This window comes from Pongo pygmaeus, chromosome 13 (genome assembly GCF_028885625.2).
Source record: "Pongo pygmaeus isolate AG05252 chromosome 13, NHGRI_mPonPyg2-v2.0_pri, whole genome shotgun sequence".
NCBI lineage: Eukaryota > Metazoa > Chordata > Mammalia > Primates > Hominidae > Pongo > Pongo pygmaeus.
Genome location: NC_072386.2, coordinates 103,332,481 through 103,346,284, shown reverse-complemented (window position 1 = coordinate 103,346,284; position 13,804 = coordinate 103,332,481). Strand labels below are relative to the sequence as shown.

The following is a 13,804-nucleotide window of genomic DNA, read 5'->3' as shown; positions in this document are numbered from 1 at the left end:
GGGACCTGGGCACTTGATTCAGAAGAGGACCCTGGTGACTCTGCACCTTCCAGTGGGCTCAAGCCCGTGCCCAAGAGTCCAGTTTTATCATCTAGGGGGACTTCTAGGGCTGGCAGGATGTTGCCATCTCTCCCTTGGCCCTGGGGTTTGAGGCAGGAGCCTTCTAGACAAGGCCCAGGCACTAGGCCCACCAATGCAGGTGTACTAAGCAGGACTCTTCTCTAAGAGGCCTTTGGCTTGGAGAAAAGCCTGGATCTAGCGGCTCCCAAGTTTTTACTTCTCTCAAAGTGCTACCCAGCTGCCTATAGCACATGGGTCCCTGTTGCTTAAATCTATAAATAAAACTTCACACCTCAATACTTATACTAGGCAGAATCCTAGGCGTCCCACCCCTCGCCCAAACCTGCCTTCCCGGGATGGGAGAATTTGGAAATGCTCCCCAGGCCAGTCCAGGGGAGCTTCCTTCCAGCTAGGTCTCAGCCCCTGCCCTGGTGGTGGGGGTCCCCAGCGATCCGCGGGAGGTCCGGGCACGCCTGGCTGTGGGGAAATTCGGCCCCGTCAGGCGGCCGCGCTCACAGGAGCAGCGTGACCCATCGGCCCCGGGGGTGCTGGCGCCAGGAGCCGACACTCGCGGTGCGCTCCCCCGCGCCTGGCTTCCCTGGACTGTCGCCAGTCCTACTCCGCCTGAGGTGGCGAGGGCGGGGCAGAGCGCGGCCTCTTCTGGCCTGAGGAGGAGTCACTCGGGAGGTCACTCTGCTGCTAGGCGGGCTGCTGTCACAGGCGCTGCGTGCCCTGGCTCCGCTCCCCACTCGCCGGCGCGCTCCCCGGCGCACGGCGCACACTCGCGCTCCCGGACTGAACCCTGAGCAGCCGTAGCAGCCGAATTTGGGAGCATATCCTTGTCACTGCAGCCAGAAAGCCCTTCGATCCCCCATCAGAGAGGTCACATGAGCCCCGAGGTCACCTTCCCGCGGAGGGGCCACCTGCCTCGCTTCCACCCGAGGACCTGGGTTGAGCCCGTGGTGGCCTCGTCCCAGGTGGCTGCCTCCCTCTACGACGCGGGGCTACTCCTCGTGGTGAAGGCTTCCTACGGAACCGGAGGCTCCTCGAACCACAGCGCCAGCCCGTCGCCCCGGGGGGCTCTAGAGGACCAACAGCAGAGAGCCATCTCCAATTTCTACATTATCTACAACCTCGTGGTGGGCCTGTCCCCCCTGCTGTCCGCCTACGGGCTGGGATGGCTCAGCGACCGCTACCACCGCAAGATCTCCATCTGCATGTCGCTGCTGGGCTTCCTGCTCTCCCGCCTCGGGCTGCTGCTCAAGGTGCTGCTGGACTGGCCAGTGGAGGTGCTGTACGGGGCGGCGGCGCTGAACGGGCTATTCGGCGGCTTTTCCGCCTTCTGGTCCGGGGTCATGGCGCTGGGATCACTGGGCTCCTCCGAGGGCCGCCGCTCCGTGCGCCTCATCCTTATTGACCTGATGCTGGGCTTGGCGGGGTTCTGCGGGAGCATGGCTTCCGGGCATCTCTTCAAGCAGATGGCTGGGCACTCTGGGCAGGGCCTGATACTGACGGCCTGCAGCGTGAGCTGTGCCTCGTTTGCCCTGCTCTACAGCCTTTTGGTGCTAAAGGTCCCTAAGTCGGTGGTCAAACCCAGCCAGGAGCTCCCCGCCGTGGATACCGTGTCTGGCACGGTTGGCACATACCGCACCCTGGATCCTGATCAGTTGGACAAACAGTATGCAGTGGGGCACCCTCTATCTCCTGGAAAAGCAAAACCCCATAAAACCACCATTGCCTTGCTCTTTGTGGGTGCTATCATATATGACCTGGCGGTGGTGGGCACAGTGGACGTGATCCCTCTTTTTGTGCTGAGGGAGCCTCTCGGTTGGAACCAAGTGCAGGTGGGCTATGGTATGGCTGCAGGGTACACCATCTTCATCACCAGCTTCCTGGGTGTCCTGGTCTTCTCCCGCTGCTTTCGGGACACCACCATGATCATGATTGGGATGGTCTCCTTTGGGTCAGGAGCCCTCCTCTTGGCTTTTGTGAAAGAGACATACATGTTCTATATTGGTGAGTCTGTCGTTCTTGAGGAGGCAGGACATTGCTGGCCCTCTGCATCATGGGGCTGACACCAGGGATGCCATGGTCTGGGTGTCCTAGCTCAGCACCAGGGATTGAACCTGCTACCTAGGACGCACAAGGGACACAAGATTATATGCCCCTGAGTTTATCTGTAATGTATTGTTAATTATCTATATTGAGAATGAAATGTTACCAGAGTGGTGTTCATGGTCCTAGGCAGTCAAGGAGGTGTGGTCAGTGGTACCTGGAGTCAGTAGGGGAGGCTTCAGGATGGCTTTCAACAGAGGAGATGGAGTTGGGTTTCTTCCCCCACACCCCCTTCCCATTATAAAGGGATGGAATTTCAAAGGCCGAGTGCAGAGGCTCTCGCCTGTAATCCCAGCACTTTGGGCGGGAGGTGGGAGGATCACTTGAGGTCAGGAGTTCAAGACCAGCCTGGCCAATATGGCAAAACCCCATCTCTACCAAAAATATAAAAATTAGCCAGGTGTGGTGGTGCGCACCTGTAGTCCTAGCTACTCAGGAAGCCGAGGCACAAGAATCACTTGAACCCAAGAGGCAGTGGTTGTAGTGAGCCGAGATTGTGCCACTGTACTCTAGCCTGGGCGACAGAGCGAGACTGTCTCAAAAAAAAAAAAAAGTGGAGGGGTGGAATTTCAAGTAATTCTACTGAAAAGATCCCTTAATTGAAATCATTTGGAGTCAAGCAAGGGCTTTTTAAAAATGTGTAAAAATACTCAGTAAATGCCTTCCACAACCAATGTAATAAATTCCCCAAGGACGCAGCATTAAGTTTCCATCTGAGGACACAGGTCAGACAACTACAAGCAGAAAGCTCGAGATGAATGCTCCAATAGAACTTTCCAAGGACGCAGCATTAAGTTTCCATCTGAGGACACAGGTCAGACAACTACAAGCAGAAAGCTCGAGATGAATGCTCCAATAGAACTTTCTAGAATGATGGAAATAGTTGCTATCCATACTGTCCAATACAGAAACCACTGGCTCCATGTGGCTATTGAGCAGTTGAAATGTAGCTAGTGCAACTAAAGAACAGATTTTTAAATTTTATGTCATTTTATTTAATTTAAATAGTTATATGGGGCTAGTGGCTATCATATCAGAAAAACAACTTCAGACAGTTATCTGAGGCTGGCTCTTGGCCCAGGCAGGTCACACATCTTAGAAACATTTAACAAAATGGCAAGCTAACCTCTGGTCAGTTCTCAATTAAACAGCATAGGACAGAGTACTCCCTTCCCCTTTTGCCCACCACTTCTCTCTCTGTCTCTCTTTGGGTTTTTGTTTTGTTTTGTTTTGTTTTTGAGATGGAGTTTCACTCTTGTTGCCCAGGCTGGAGTGCAATGGTACGATCTCGGTTCACAGCAACTTCCACCTCCTGGGTTCAAGTGATTCCCCTGCCTCAGCCTCCCGAGTAGCTGGAATTATAGGCATGCACCACCACGCCCAGCTAATTTTGTATTTCTAGTAGAGACGGGGTTTCACCATGTTGTTCAGGCTTGTCTCGAACTCCTGACCTCAGATGATCCACCTGCCTCGGCCTCCCAGAGTGCTAGGATTGCAGGCGTGAGCCACCACGCCTGGCTCTCTGTCTGTATCTGTCTCTCTCATGCGTTTTCTCTCTCTCTCTCTCTCTCTCTCTCACACACACACACACACACACACACACACACACACAATGGATCTGGATAATCAATAGAGCTTGAGAGCTATGCAGTGGGTGCATTCATGGGACACATTGCTGGAGGCAATTTGCCAAAGCTCCCGGGACCATCTCCCAGAGATGTTCATTAATGTCAAGGACAGACACTTCTCTCCTGGAGAAACAAAGAAAGGGGCCTTGTGTCACTTTGGTGGCACCAGTTCCACTTCCCTAGTAATCACTCAACTCCACCAGTAAAGACATATTTCACCATCTGTCACCATGTCAACTGTGCCCAGCCACCTTGCAGACTGGTATGCAGCATACACAGCAGCATCAGAGCTCAGAGGGTCACAGACTGCTCAAGGGAGAGCGCTAGTGTGCCAGCAGAGAAATGACTTCCTCCAGGTCAAGCCACATTCGGATTGTGGGGAGATGGGGGTTCTAAGAGAGGCTTTTGCTAATTTCCTCCTTGGCCCAGGCTCGGCTACAGCAAGGAATGTTCTTGTGTGATCTCTTTCAGCTCGAGCTGTCATGCTGTTTGCTCTCATCCCCGTCACAACCATCCGATCAGCTATGTCCAAACTCATAAAGGGCTCCTCTTACGGTGAGTAGTGAACGGAATCTCTCTGGAGTCTTCTGCCCGGGCTGTTTCAGAGCCGCTAAGCATGAGGCACCGACCTGCAGAAGGCACTTGAGACAGTTCCAGAAGCACCTTTGAAGACACTAGAAACACTGGTTTCCATCCAGGGCACAGAGAGTGGAGACGGGTATAGGAGTGACTTAGAAAGTCAGGCACTGAAAAGCCACGGTCAAAGAAGGATTCTATCGTCCACAGGCCTTGGGAAGATTCAACTAGGGCAGGATTCCTAGCGAATTGAGCCACACAAGGACTGAGAAAGCGCCAGGTGCAGTGGCTCAATTCCTGTAATCCCAGTGCTTTGGGAGGCCGAGGTAAGAGAATCGCATGAGGCTGGGAGTTCAAGACTAGCCTGGACAACATAGTGAGACCCCATCTCTACAAAAAAAATTTAAAAATTAGCAGGGCATGGTGGCATGTGCCTGTAGTCCCAGCTACTCGGGAGGCTGAGTCAGGAGGACTGCCTGAGCCCAAGAGTTTAAGGCTGCAGTGAGCCAGGATTGTGGCACTACACTCCAGCCTGGGCAACAGAGTGAGACTCTGTCTCTAAAAAAAGAGAGAGAGAGAGAGTAAGAAGGAAGGGTCCCCTAAGAGCTCTCCAGAGACTCAGCTAATGGGGAGTGAGGCAGGGACAGCAAGGCACTCTGGAGTAATCTCTGTCCCTTCCACAGGAAAGGTGTTCGTCATACTGCAGCTGTCCTTGGCTCTGACTGGCGTGGTGACATCCACCTTGTACAACAAGATCTACCAGCTCACCATGGACATGTTTGTGGGCTCCTGCTTTGCTCTCTCCTCCTTTCTCTCCTTCCTGGCCATCATCCCAATCAGGTAGGATGGGAGCAGCAACTGCTGCTTGGGCTGGGACCCTGATGCTTAGGTCAAGGAATGTTGGACCTTCTCCAGCCCACCATCACCACATTATTTATTTTCAGCATTTATGCAGTGGGTCCTGAGTAGGCTCTCTCACAAAGAAAAAGTCCTCCTGTTTCCCAACACTAAAAATCTGGCCATTTCAGAATTCCTCAAAATCACAAGTAAGAAACAGGGTCGTTAGGCACTGGCTCACTCTTTGGCAGTTTTGTAATGACTATTTATACGAGTCCCGTATACTTCCTTATAATTAGAGGCTGTGATTGGAAACCTTCATGAACCATCAGATCTCTTCTGTTCAGCTGCCTTTAGGTGAAAGTCATCAGTCCTCATTTCAGAGCACAGTTTCTTCCCCGTACCCTCACAGGGCTCTGTGCTCAGTGCTGCTGAAATCTCCCGGCCGCTGGACTGTGTGAGCTCCAGACAGGGCCTCGGACAATTCCCTTGACTTCTCTGGGGGAATTGTCTCATTTGTAAAATCAGAGCACGCTATGGAGACCACTAGCCTAGGTCATCAACAAAATGGAAAGACAGCACGGAATAGTTCTGTCTTCAGCCCTGTCCCACAGAAATACAGTAGCAGCCACAGATGCAAGCCATATGTGTGATTTTCACTTCTCTAGTAGCCACATTTTAAAAAGAGAAAAGTGACAGGTGAAATTAATTTTAATATTAATAACATATTTGACATGCAAAATATCATCTCCACATCTAATCCATTTACAAAATGTGTCAATGAGATATTTCACTTCATTTTTACACTAACTCTTTGAAATCCAGTATGTATTTTATGCTTACAGTACATCTCGATTTGGACGTCACATTTCAAGTATTCAGTAACCACATGTGGGTTGAGGTTCCCATATGGAACAGCACTGTTCTCTTTAGACTGTTAGGCCCTTTTACCACTTCCTTTGAAGTGAGGTTCTCTCATGCTCCTACCACTGCTGCCACATGAGAAAGGAATATATATACACACACACACACAAACAGAATAAATGTATCCACAGTAAAGCGCAAGGATTTGATATAGATTTGCATTTTCAAGGGACCTGCCTAATAGCACATGAGGACTCTACAGATCAGTAATGGTGGTATAGTAGGCAGCAGAGTAGAAAATAAAGGAAGGCAGGTTCAAGGGGACAGTGATGAAGCCCTTTTGGAATTCTCACATCACATCATATTACAAATCTCAGCCTGAATGGAAAGTTGAACTTCCTAGGACAGGAGCCGTCAATCATTAGGGCTTTTTTCATCATTTCATAATTGAGAAAAATAAGATAGGAAGACCAAATAGCTGAGAGAATGTATGGATCAGCAGGCATGACCAGGTCTCATTCCTAAGGTGCAAACTGAGCCAGCTCTGTCTTCAAACTGTCCAACCCTAAGGACTTTTCGTGTGTTCCTGTTTTCGTATGAGTACTGGCTGAATGGGTTGGATTTTAGCTAGCGCTACCATGCAGTGCAAACTCCTCAGGAGTCCCAGCCTCTGGCCAAATGAGTAAAGGATGAGTAGTTTTTGCCCGCTTGAAAATTATCCAGTCCAATTTTATTGGCAGTTGGTTAATGTAGTCTCTTTAACTTAAACAAAACCCAAAAATCAACAAAAGGAAATGAGTCTCACTAGTTCATGTGTGTCATAAAGACATCAAGAGACAAATGAAAGCAGTGGGAAGATACAAGTAAGCAATTGATTGAGTGCTTATGCAGATAAGGCACTTAGGCACACTGTTTCCCTCTGTTGTAGACATTTAACAATAGAGAGACACGTGCAAACAAAGCCAGATTTTAAATTGACTGCTATCAGGATCCCACCCACCAGAGATTCTGACTCAATTAATCTGCGGTGCAGCCTGGGCACAGGAAATTTTAAAAGCTCTCCAGGTGATTCAAATCACCCAAGATTGAGAATCTCTGGTGTAAAGGGAGTGTTTCCATTACTTTCCCTTCTGCAAAATCACTAAAGAAATGAGATCCTGAAAAAGTTTCACAGCTAGGAGAGGCCAAGGCTGTACCATCAGTCTTCAAGGAGAGCAACAGGAAAGACCAGTAAAGCTTTCAAACCACAGGAAGAAAAGCTACATTCTAATGACATAAAAACCCAGGCAGGCATGCCAGAGCAGGGGAGGACTCAGAGGGCAGAGGCGGGACTGGGTCACAGTCGGCATCCTCTTCCTCGATGCCAGGAGAGATCCCAGCCTGTTTGCAATCCCAGGGGGCTGTGGCTGCACCTCTTCCTGGTACCAAAGTGAGCCGATTTCATGCCACCATAAGAACTTGCCCTCTCTTGTTTGCTCTTTAGATGCAATAGGGAGATGCTGAGGAAATAATTGCGAGGTTCTGCTTATCTACAACCCTCTCCCCTCATGCCCTCCAATATACATGCACTTAACTAATGCCTCATTCTTCATAAACAGAAGCCAGGCTGGGCACGATGGCTCATGCCTGTAATCCCAGCACTTTGGGAAGCCAAGGCGGGTGGATCATAAAGTCAGGAGTTTGAGACCAGCCTGGCCAACATAGTGAAACCATATCTCCAATAAAATACAAAAATTAGCCGGGCTCGGCAGCATGCGCCTGCAGTCCCAGTTATTCGGGAGGCTAAGGCAGGAGAATCGCTTGAACCCAGGAGGCGGTAGTTGCAGTGAGCTGAGATCGTGCTACTGCACTCCAGCCTGGGTGACAGTGCCAGACTCCATCTCAAAAAAAAAAGAAAAAAAAAAGAAAAGAGAAGCCAAGCTATCCCAACAGAATCTCCCAGTCTTCTCCAATCCACAGCCCTATGTTCATTTGCATCCATCTTCTTTTTTTAATGATAATAACAGCAAACTCTTAAACAGCCCTACGTGCCAGGCACTACTTTATTTCATATTTTTTAACTAATCTTCCCAAACAATCCTTTGTGGTAATTACTATTATTATCCCTATTTTGCAGGTGAGGAAACAGCCTCCAAGGTATTAAATAACTTGCCAAAGGGTACACAGCTAGGATGTGGCAGAGACAGGATTTGAAGGAAGCCAGACCGTCTCTCCCATCCACTACATGCATTGCACCTGGTATCTGGGTGCGGCCTTTCCTACCTCCTGAGAAAGCTCATTCCACTTCTTCAGTCTCTCCTGAATTCTTCTACCAGAGCTGACATATGCTCTTCCCCCGTCTCTCCTTCTCTTCACAGTCAAGTTATCCCAAGGCGGGTCTGCACGTGCTGTCTCACTCCCCCACTCCTATTCACTTTCTACTCACTCCAGTCTGACTCAATTGATTCCCACTGCTCAACCCCACCAGAGCTGCTCTCACCAAAGCCACTAATGACTTTTTAGCTGCATCCGTTGATCTTCATCTGCTGCCACCTTCATCTCGCATGATTTCTCGGCCACCCCTCATGCTGTTGATCACTCTTTCCTCGGGAAATATTTGTCACATGGCTTTCAAAACACCTCATTCTTCCAGCTTTTCTCCCATTTATCTGATAGCTTCTTCTCTACAAATCTCCCATGTTGGAAATGTTTGGGGTTCTGTTCTGGGCTGTCTTCTCACTTTACATTTTCTAAGCAACCTATAGTACTTCCAAAGGTTCACATTACCATTTAAACTTCCAAAATAGGGTTCTTGATACCCTCCTAAGCCTGCTCACACTCCCTTCTTTCCAATCTCATGATCTCATTAAATGGCAGCACCACCCCACCAAGGGTAGAAACCTGTCCTTCATCTCCCCCCACCTCCAATCAATCAGGCCTAATACATTGATTCTACCTCCAAAATATGTCTCAAACTTATGCTTTTCTTTTTATCTCTACTGCTACCCCCTAATCCAGAGCACCTGGATGACTGAGTTAGCCTCTGAACCATTCTCCATACAACCACTCTTGTTCTCCACTCCCACCCCCTCTCCAGCAGGTGGCCAGAGCAAGGTCCTTAAAGTGTGAATCAGGTCATGTCATCATCTGCTCAAAGCCCTACACTTGGCTTTCATTGCTCTTCGGATAAAACCCAAATGTCTGGCTGGGTGCAGTGGCTCACACCTGTAATCCCAGCACTTTGGGAGGCTGAGGTGGGGGAACTGCTTGAGCTCAGAAGCTTGAGACCAGCCTGGGCAATATAGTGAGACCCCCAACTCTATAAAAAATTAATAAATCAGCTGGGCATGGTGGTGCATGCCTGTAGTCCCAGCTAGTTGGGAGGCTGATGTGCAAGGATTGCTTGAGCCCAGGAGGTTGAGGCTGCAATGAGCAAAGATCATGCCACTGTGCTCCAGCCTGGGTGACAGAGCAAGACTGTCTCAAAAAAGAAACAAAAACAAAAACAAAAAACGAATGTCTTACTATGGGCAACAAAGCCCTGCATAAGCTGGCCTGGCCACCCTCTCTCACCTCCTATTCCTGCCATTGACCACCCTCCCCAACCCTCAGCCACAGTCGCCTCCCCTCCCACTCTTCTCCCTTCTCCATCCACAACTTTTTCCCACCCAACTAGTTGTGGTCTTAACTGAAACACCATTTTCTCAAAGAGAATTTTCCTAACCCTTCTCAATCTAAATTAGATCCTTCTATTACATGCTCCCAGAGCTTCCTATATTCTCCTTTGTAGCATGCAGTGATGATGATTTCATGATTAGCTGTTTAATTACGCTCCCTGAAGGCAGAGGGCATGGCTCCCTGAAGGCAGAGACCATGGCTATTTGGCTCTCCCTGTATCTTCTGTGTCCAGCACAGATCCTAGCATATAAGAAGCAGTCAAAAAGAATTTGTTTAATGAATGCATGCCCTGTCAGAGGGTGTAGCATCTCTCAGAGTGCTGACTTACGCTGACTAATAAGTCAGGACTGCTGACCGCCCACACCCCAGAGCTGCCTGGGGCTACCCATGAAGTCAGATGCTGGCCATTGCCTTGTGGCTGTGCTGTAGTGGTTCACAGCAGGGGTCAAGGGTCATGTGGTCATGTGGCCCTGTGCTGGCTGCTTCCAAGTCTTCACTCTCCACTTGCCAGCCCTGTAATACAATGAGTCTTAAGTATAGTCAGTGCCCCTCCCAGTAGCGCACCAGCACTCATAGAAGGCGGGAAATCTGAGCGTTGGGAAATGTCTACAGTTTCCCTTAAAAGGCTTGGATCTAAGCCCACAACCCATTTTAGCAACTCCAGGTGTTGTTCATCCATCAAGAAGCGCTGTGCTGTAGTTTAGAACCTGAGGATTCTGGAGCTCCAGCAGATGAGAAAGCCCAGGCTGCCAGAGGTTGAAGGACATGCCTAAGTCACACTGATGCAGGACTTCAGTTCAGACCTCCTAGTTGCTGTGCATCCAGTTATTAAGATAATTTTAAACAATGTAATGGATAAAGGAGCTATGGAAAGGCAGACGATGAGGCAGCTAATTCTGCTTGCAATTAGCAACGGCTTAATCTTGATCTTGAGATATAGATGGGAGTTCATCCTCAGGCAGAAGTGAGATGGAAAGAGATTCCAGGAAAAAGAAAATGTGGATGCAAAGGGCTCATGATGTTATGGGAAATGGAGAAGTTCAGTACTTGCAAGACTGGAATGAATCTGGAGTAAGAGAAGTTCCTTCAGACAATCTCTCCCCACTCAGTGCCACAAATTCCATTCTGATGCCATAAATGGATAAAAAAATTTCAGTCTACCAGTGATAAAGAGATGGCCTAATGGATGGAGAAGAAAAGGCACACCCTTTGTTACAGGACCACCAAGTTCAATTGCCCATTGCACAGTAGCAGATTCCGAAACAGCGGGACTTGCAGCAGAAAAAAGTGTTTAACGATATACAGCACCCGAACAAGGAGATGGAGGGAAACCTTAAACCCACCTCCCAGGGAGGTTTGGGGATGGGCTTCCAAGGGGTCTGGATGTGTGATGGGCTAGTCTAGGGATCGCTGATTGGTCAAGAAGTGAGGGGTGAAATCATGGGACAGGGAAATGAAGAAACAGCTTTCCTGTGCTGAGTTGGTTCCTTGGTGAGGGTCTTCAGGCTGGTTGGCACCAGCCATTCTGCTGGAATTCAGGATATGAAAAACACCTTAAGCAATTCTTAAGTAAAAAGGTCCAGTATCAGAGATTTTTTTTTTTTTTTTTTTTTTTTTAGACAGAGTCTCAGTCTGTCACCCAGGCTGGAGTGCAATGGCACGATCTTGGCTCACTGAAACCTCCGCCTCCTGGGTTCAAGTGATTCTCCTGCCTCAGCATCTCAAGTAGCTGGGATTACAGGCACCTGCCACCATGCCCACCTAATTTTTGTATTTTTAGTAGAGTCGGGGTTTCACCAGGTTGGCCAGGCTAGTCTCGAACTCCTGACTTCAGGTGATCCACCTGCCTCAACCTCCCAAACTGCTGGGATTACAGGTGTGAGCCACCATGCCCGATCCCCAGAGATTCTATCTAAAGGAACAATGGGGAAGCAAGTGGTCAACATGCTCCTTTTAGCTAGCAGCTGCAGGGAGGTGGGTCACAGTGCACCAGCACACCTTGGTCAATGCCTACTTATGATTTTGCCTAAAGCCTGCCTTGTAATTCTCATTAACCCTGTGAGGGCAGTTTCACCTTTACCCCATTCCAGCTGTTCTCTTGTAATTCTCTATGGTCAATTCTTACAGCATCGTGGCCTATAAACAAGTCCCATCGTCACCATATGGAGTCATCCCAGAGAAATGAAGATGCTTACCTGCAGGAGCTGAAAACAACAGCCATGGCCAGGCCCCCAGAAGACAAAAGAAGGGACCAGGGAACTGGTGACCAAAGCAACCCACTGCTTAAAAAACCCGCGTTCCAGCCAGAGTTGGCCTCAGAATGACCTGCTCTGGCTCAGGGATCCCTGGTGGATGGGGAAAAGCACTTTCCTGGTGATGGAAACCCCTAATAGGGGTGTCTCAGCTTTAAGACACCCCTATTAGGCAGAGACTGGGTTCTGTGACAGCAGAGCATGAACTTAAGGGTTATAGGCAGGCTGCACACAGTGGTCCCAGGCCCTGTGAGGGGCTTCAGACTCCAGCTACAGCGAGCCTGCCCCTTTTCTTCAAGGGATTGTCTTGAGGGCTCCAAGGTATAGCTAACTAGTCACCTGGGTGCTGTGCTGAAAGTCCCATGGGAGAACTCAAAGTGTGCATTATCATAGCCTGAGGGGAATGTGGAAGGGATGTTTTGTGAGAACTACCAACAGTTTTGCACGAACAATATCTTTTAAATTAAAATAAAACCTTGAAAAAAGTCAGCTTTCTTTCCTGAGTCTTCCTTACCTACAGACACTCAGGAGGGGGATGGAGCTCAGGCCCTTGTCTTCTGGGTAGTTTTGTTACTACTGTTGCTTTTAAGAAGCAAATGTCACAAGGCTTTCTTCAATGGGATGTTCAATTGAGTACTTCCAGTCAACAGTGCTTCCCAAAGTGGGTGGTGTGAAGGAAGAGGAGGTACATTAAGAGCTATTTTATTTGAGGTACTCATTTTTATAACCTCGTTTACTTGGATTTATAAAAGCAGACTCACCTAATAAAATCAACATTCATTGTATGAGTGTGTGAATCGTTCTTTCCCAGGTCAGATTCTATGACTACAGACTTGATGTTCTTATACAGGGTAAAACACAAGGCTAGAGAATACATTTAAATCTCAGGGTATTTGGGCTCAGAGAGTTTGTATCTCTAATCCTCTTGCAGGGAATGAACAAAATTCTATGACACATCTAATAAGGTCCAAGCCCCATGCTAGGTGCTGAGATACAGAAAGAATAGCACGTGACTGTGTCTGCCCTAGCAGAGCGTACCGTCTAACAGGTGAAGCAGACAGAACAGAAGATAGGGATGTCTCCTTCCACTGGGAAGGCGCTAGCACCCTTGCACTGAGTCAGGCCACATGAGCAGGGCAGATGGGATGGGAAAGATGAGTTCAAGAAGTTCAAGATCACGTTCACCCTCTCCAACCTCACTAATATAAGGGAGCATAGAATCCAGATTTGGGAGAGCAGGGAGGGCATCCCAGAAGTGCCTACTATGATAAGGCTGGAAGGGTAAGTAAGAGTTACTAAGGCCAGATGTTGGGGGACATTCCAGGCAGAAGGAACACCATGCTGGAAGGCCTGAAGGTGAAAATATATCAAAGATTTAGGAATTCAGTGTGAAGGGAGCAGACGGAAGGACAAGTATTATGGAGGACAGTAAGATGAGACTGGGGTGGTAAGGAGGAATAACATAAAATATCCTTTCAAAAGAAAAAGATGTTTCTCTTCAGAGTAAATGGGGATAGCTGTTGGAAGGTGTTAAGCAGGAACACAGAGTGCTTAAATTTGTATCTTAGAAACAGCTCCCTGGCAACATTGAGGACAATGAATTGGTGGAAGGAGTGAGCAAGCTTGAAGAAAGATGAGCTGTGAAGCCCTTGCAGTAAACCAGGTGAAGGATAATGGCAGACTGACTGGCCAGCCTTGGTGGCTCAGGCCTATAGTCCCAGCACTCTGCGAGGCCAAGCTGGGAAGTTCACTTGAGGCCAGGAATCCAGCACTAGCCTGAGCAAATAGCGAGACCACCATCTCTACAAAAAAAAT

General features: G+C 48.8%; 1 protein-coding gene across 1 annotated transcript; it reads left to right on the top strand.

The window, feature by feature from the left end:
* Positions 1-738: 738 nt before the first annotated feature.
* SLC46A2 (solute carrier family 46 member 2) lies at positions 739-12,774 on the top strand. Its single transcript, XM_054500884.2, has 4 exons — positions 739-2,076; positions 4,275-4,358; positions 5,063-5,219; positions 11,865-12,774. The coding sequence occupies exons 1-4, from the start codon at positions 948-950 to the stop codon at positions 11,920-11,922; spliced, it is 1,428 nt and encodes a 475-aa protein (XP_054356859.1). The 5' UTR covers positions 739-947; the 3' UTR covers positions 11,923-12,774.
* The last annotated feature ends 1,030 nt before the right edge of the window (positions 12,775-13,804 follow it).

Coding starts and splice junctions, on each gene's coding strand:
- SLC46A2 (XM_054500884.2), top strand. CDS start 948: ATGAGCCCCGAGGTCACCTTCCCGCGGAGGGGCCACCTGCCTCGCTTC. Junction 2,077..4,274: donor GACATACATGTTCTATATTG/GTGAGTCTGTCG, acceptor GATCTCTTTCAG/CTCGAGCTGTCATGCTGTTT. Junction 4,359..5,062: donor CATAAAGGGCTCCTCTTACG/GTGAGTAGTGAA, acceptor TCCCTTCCACAG/GAAAGGTGTTCGTCATACTG.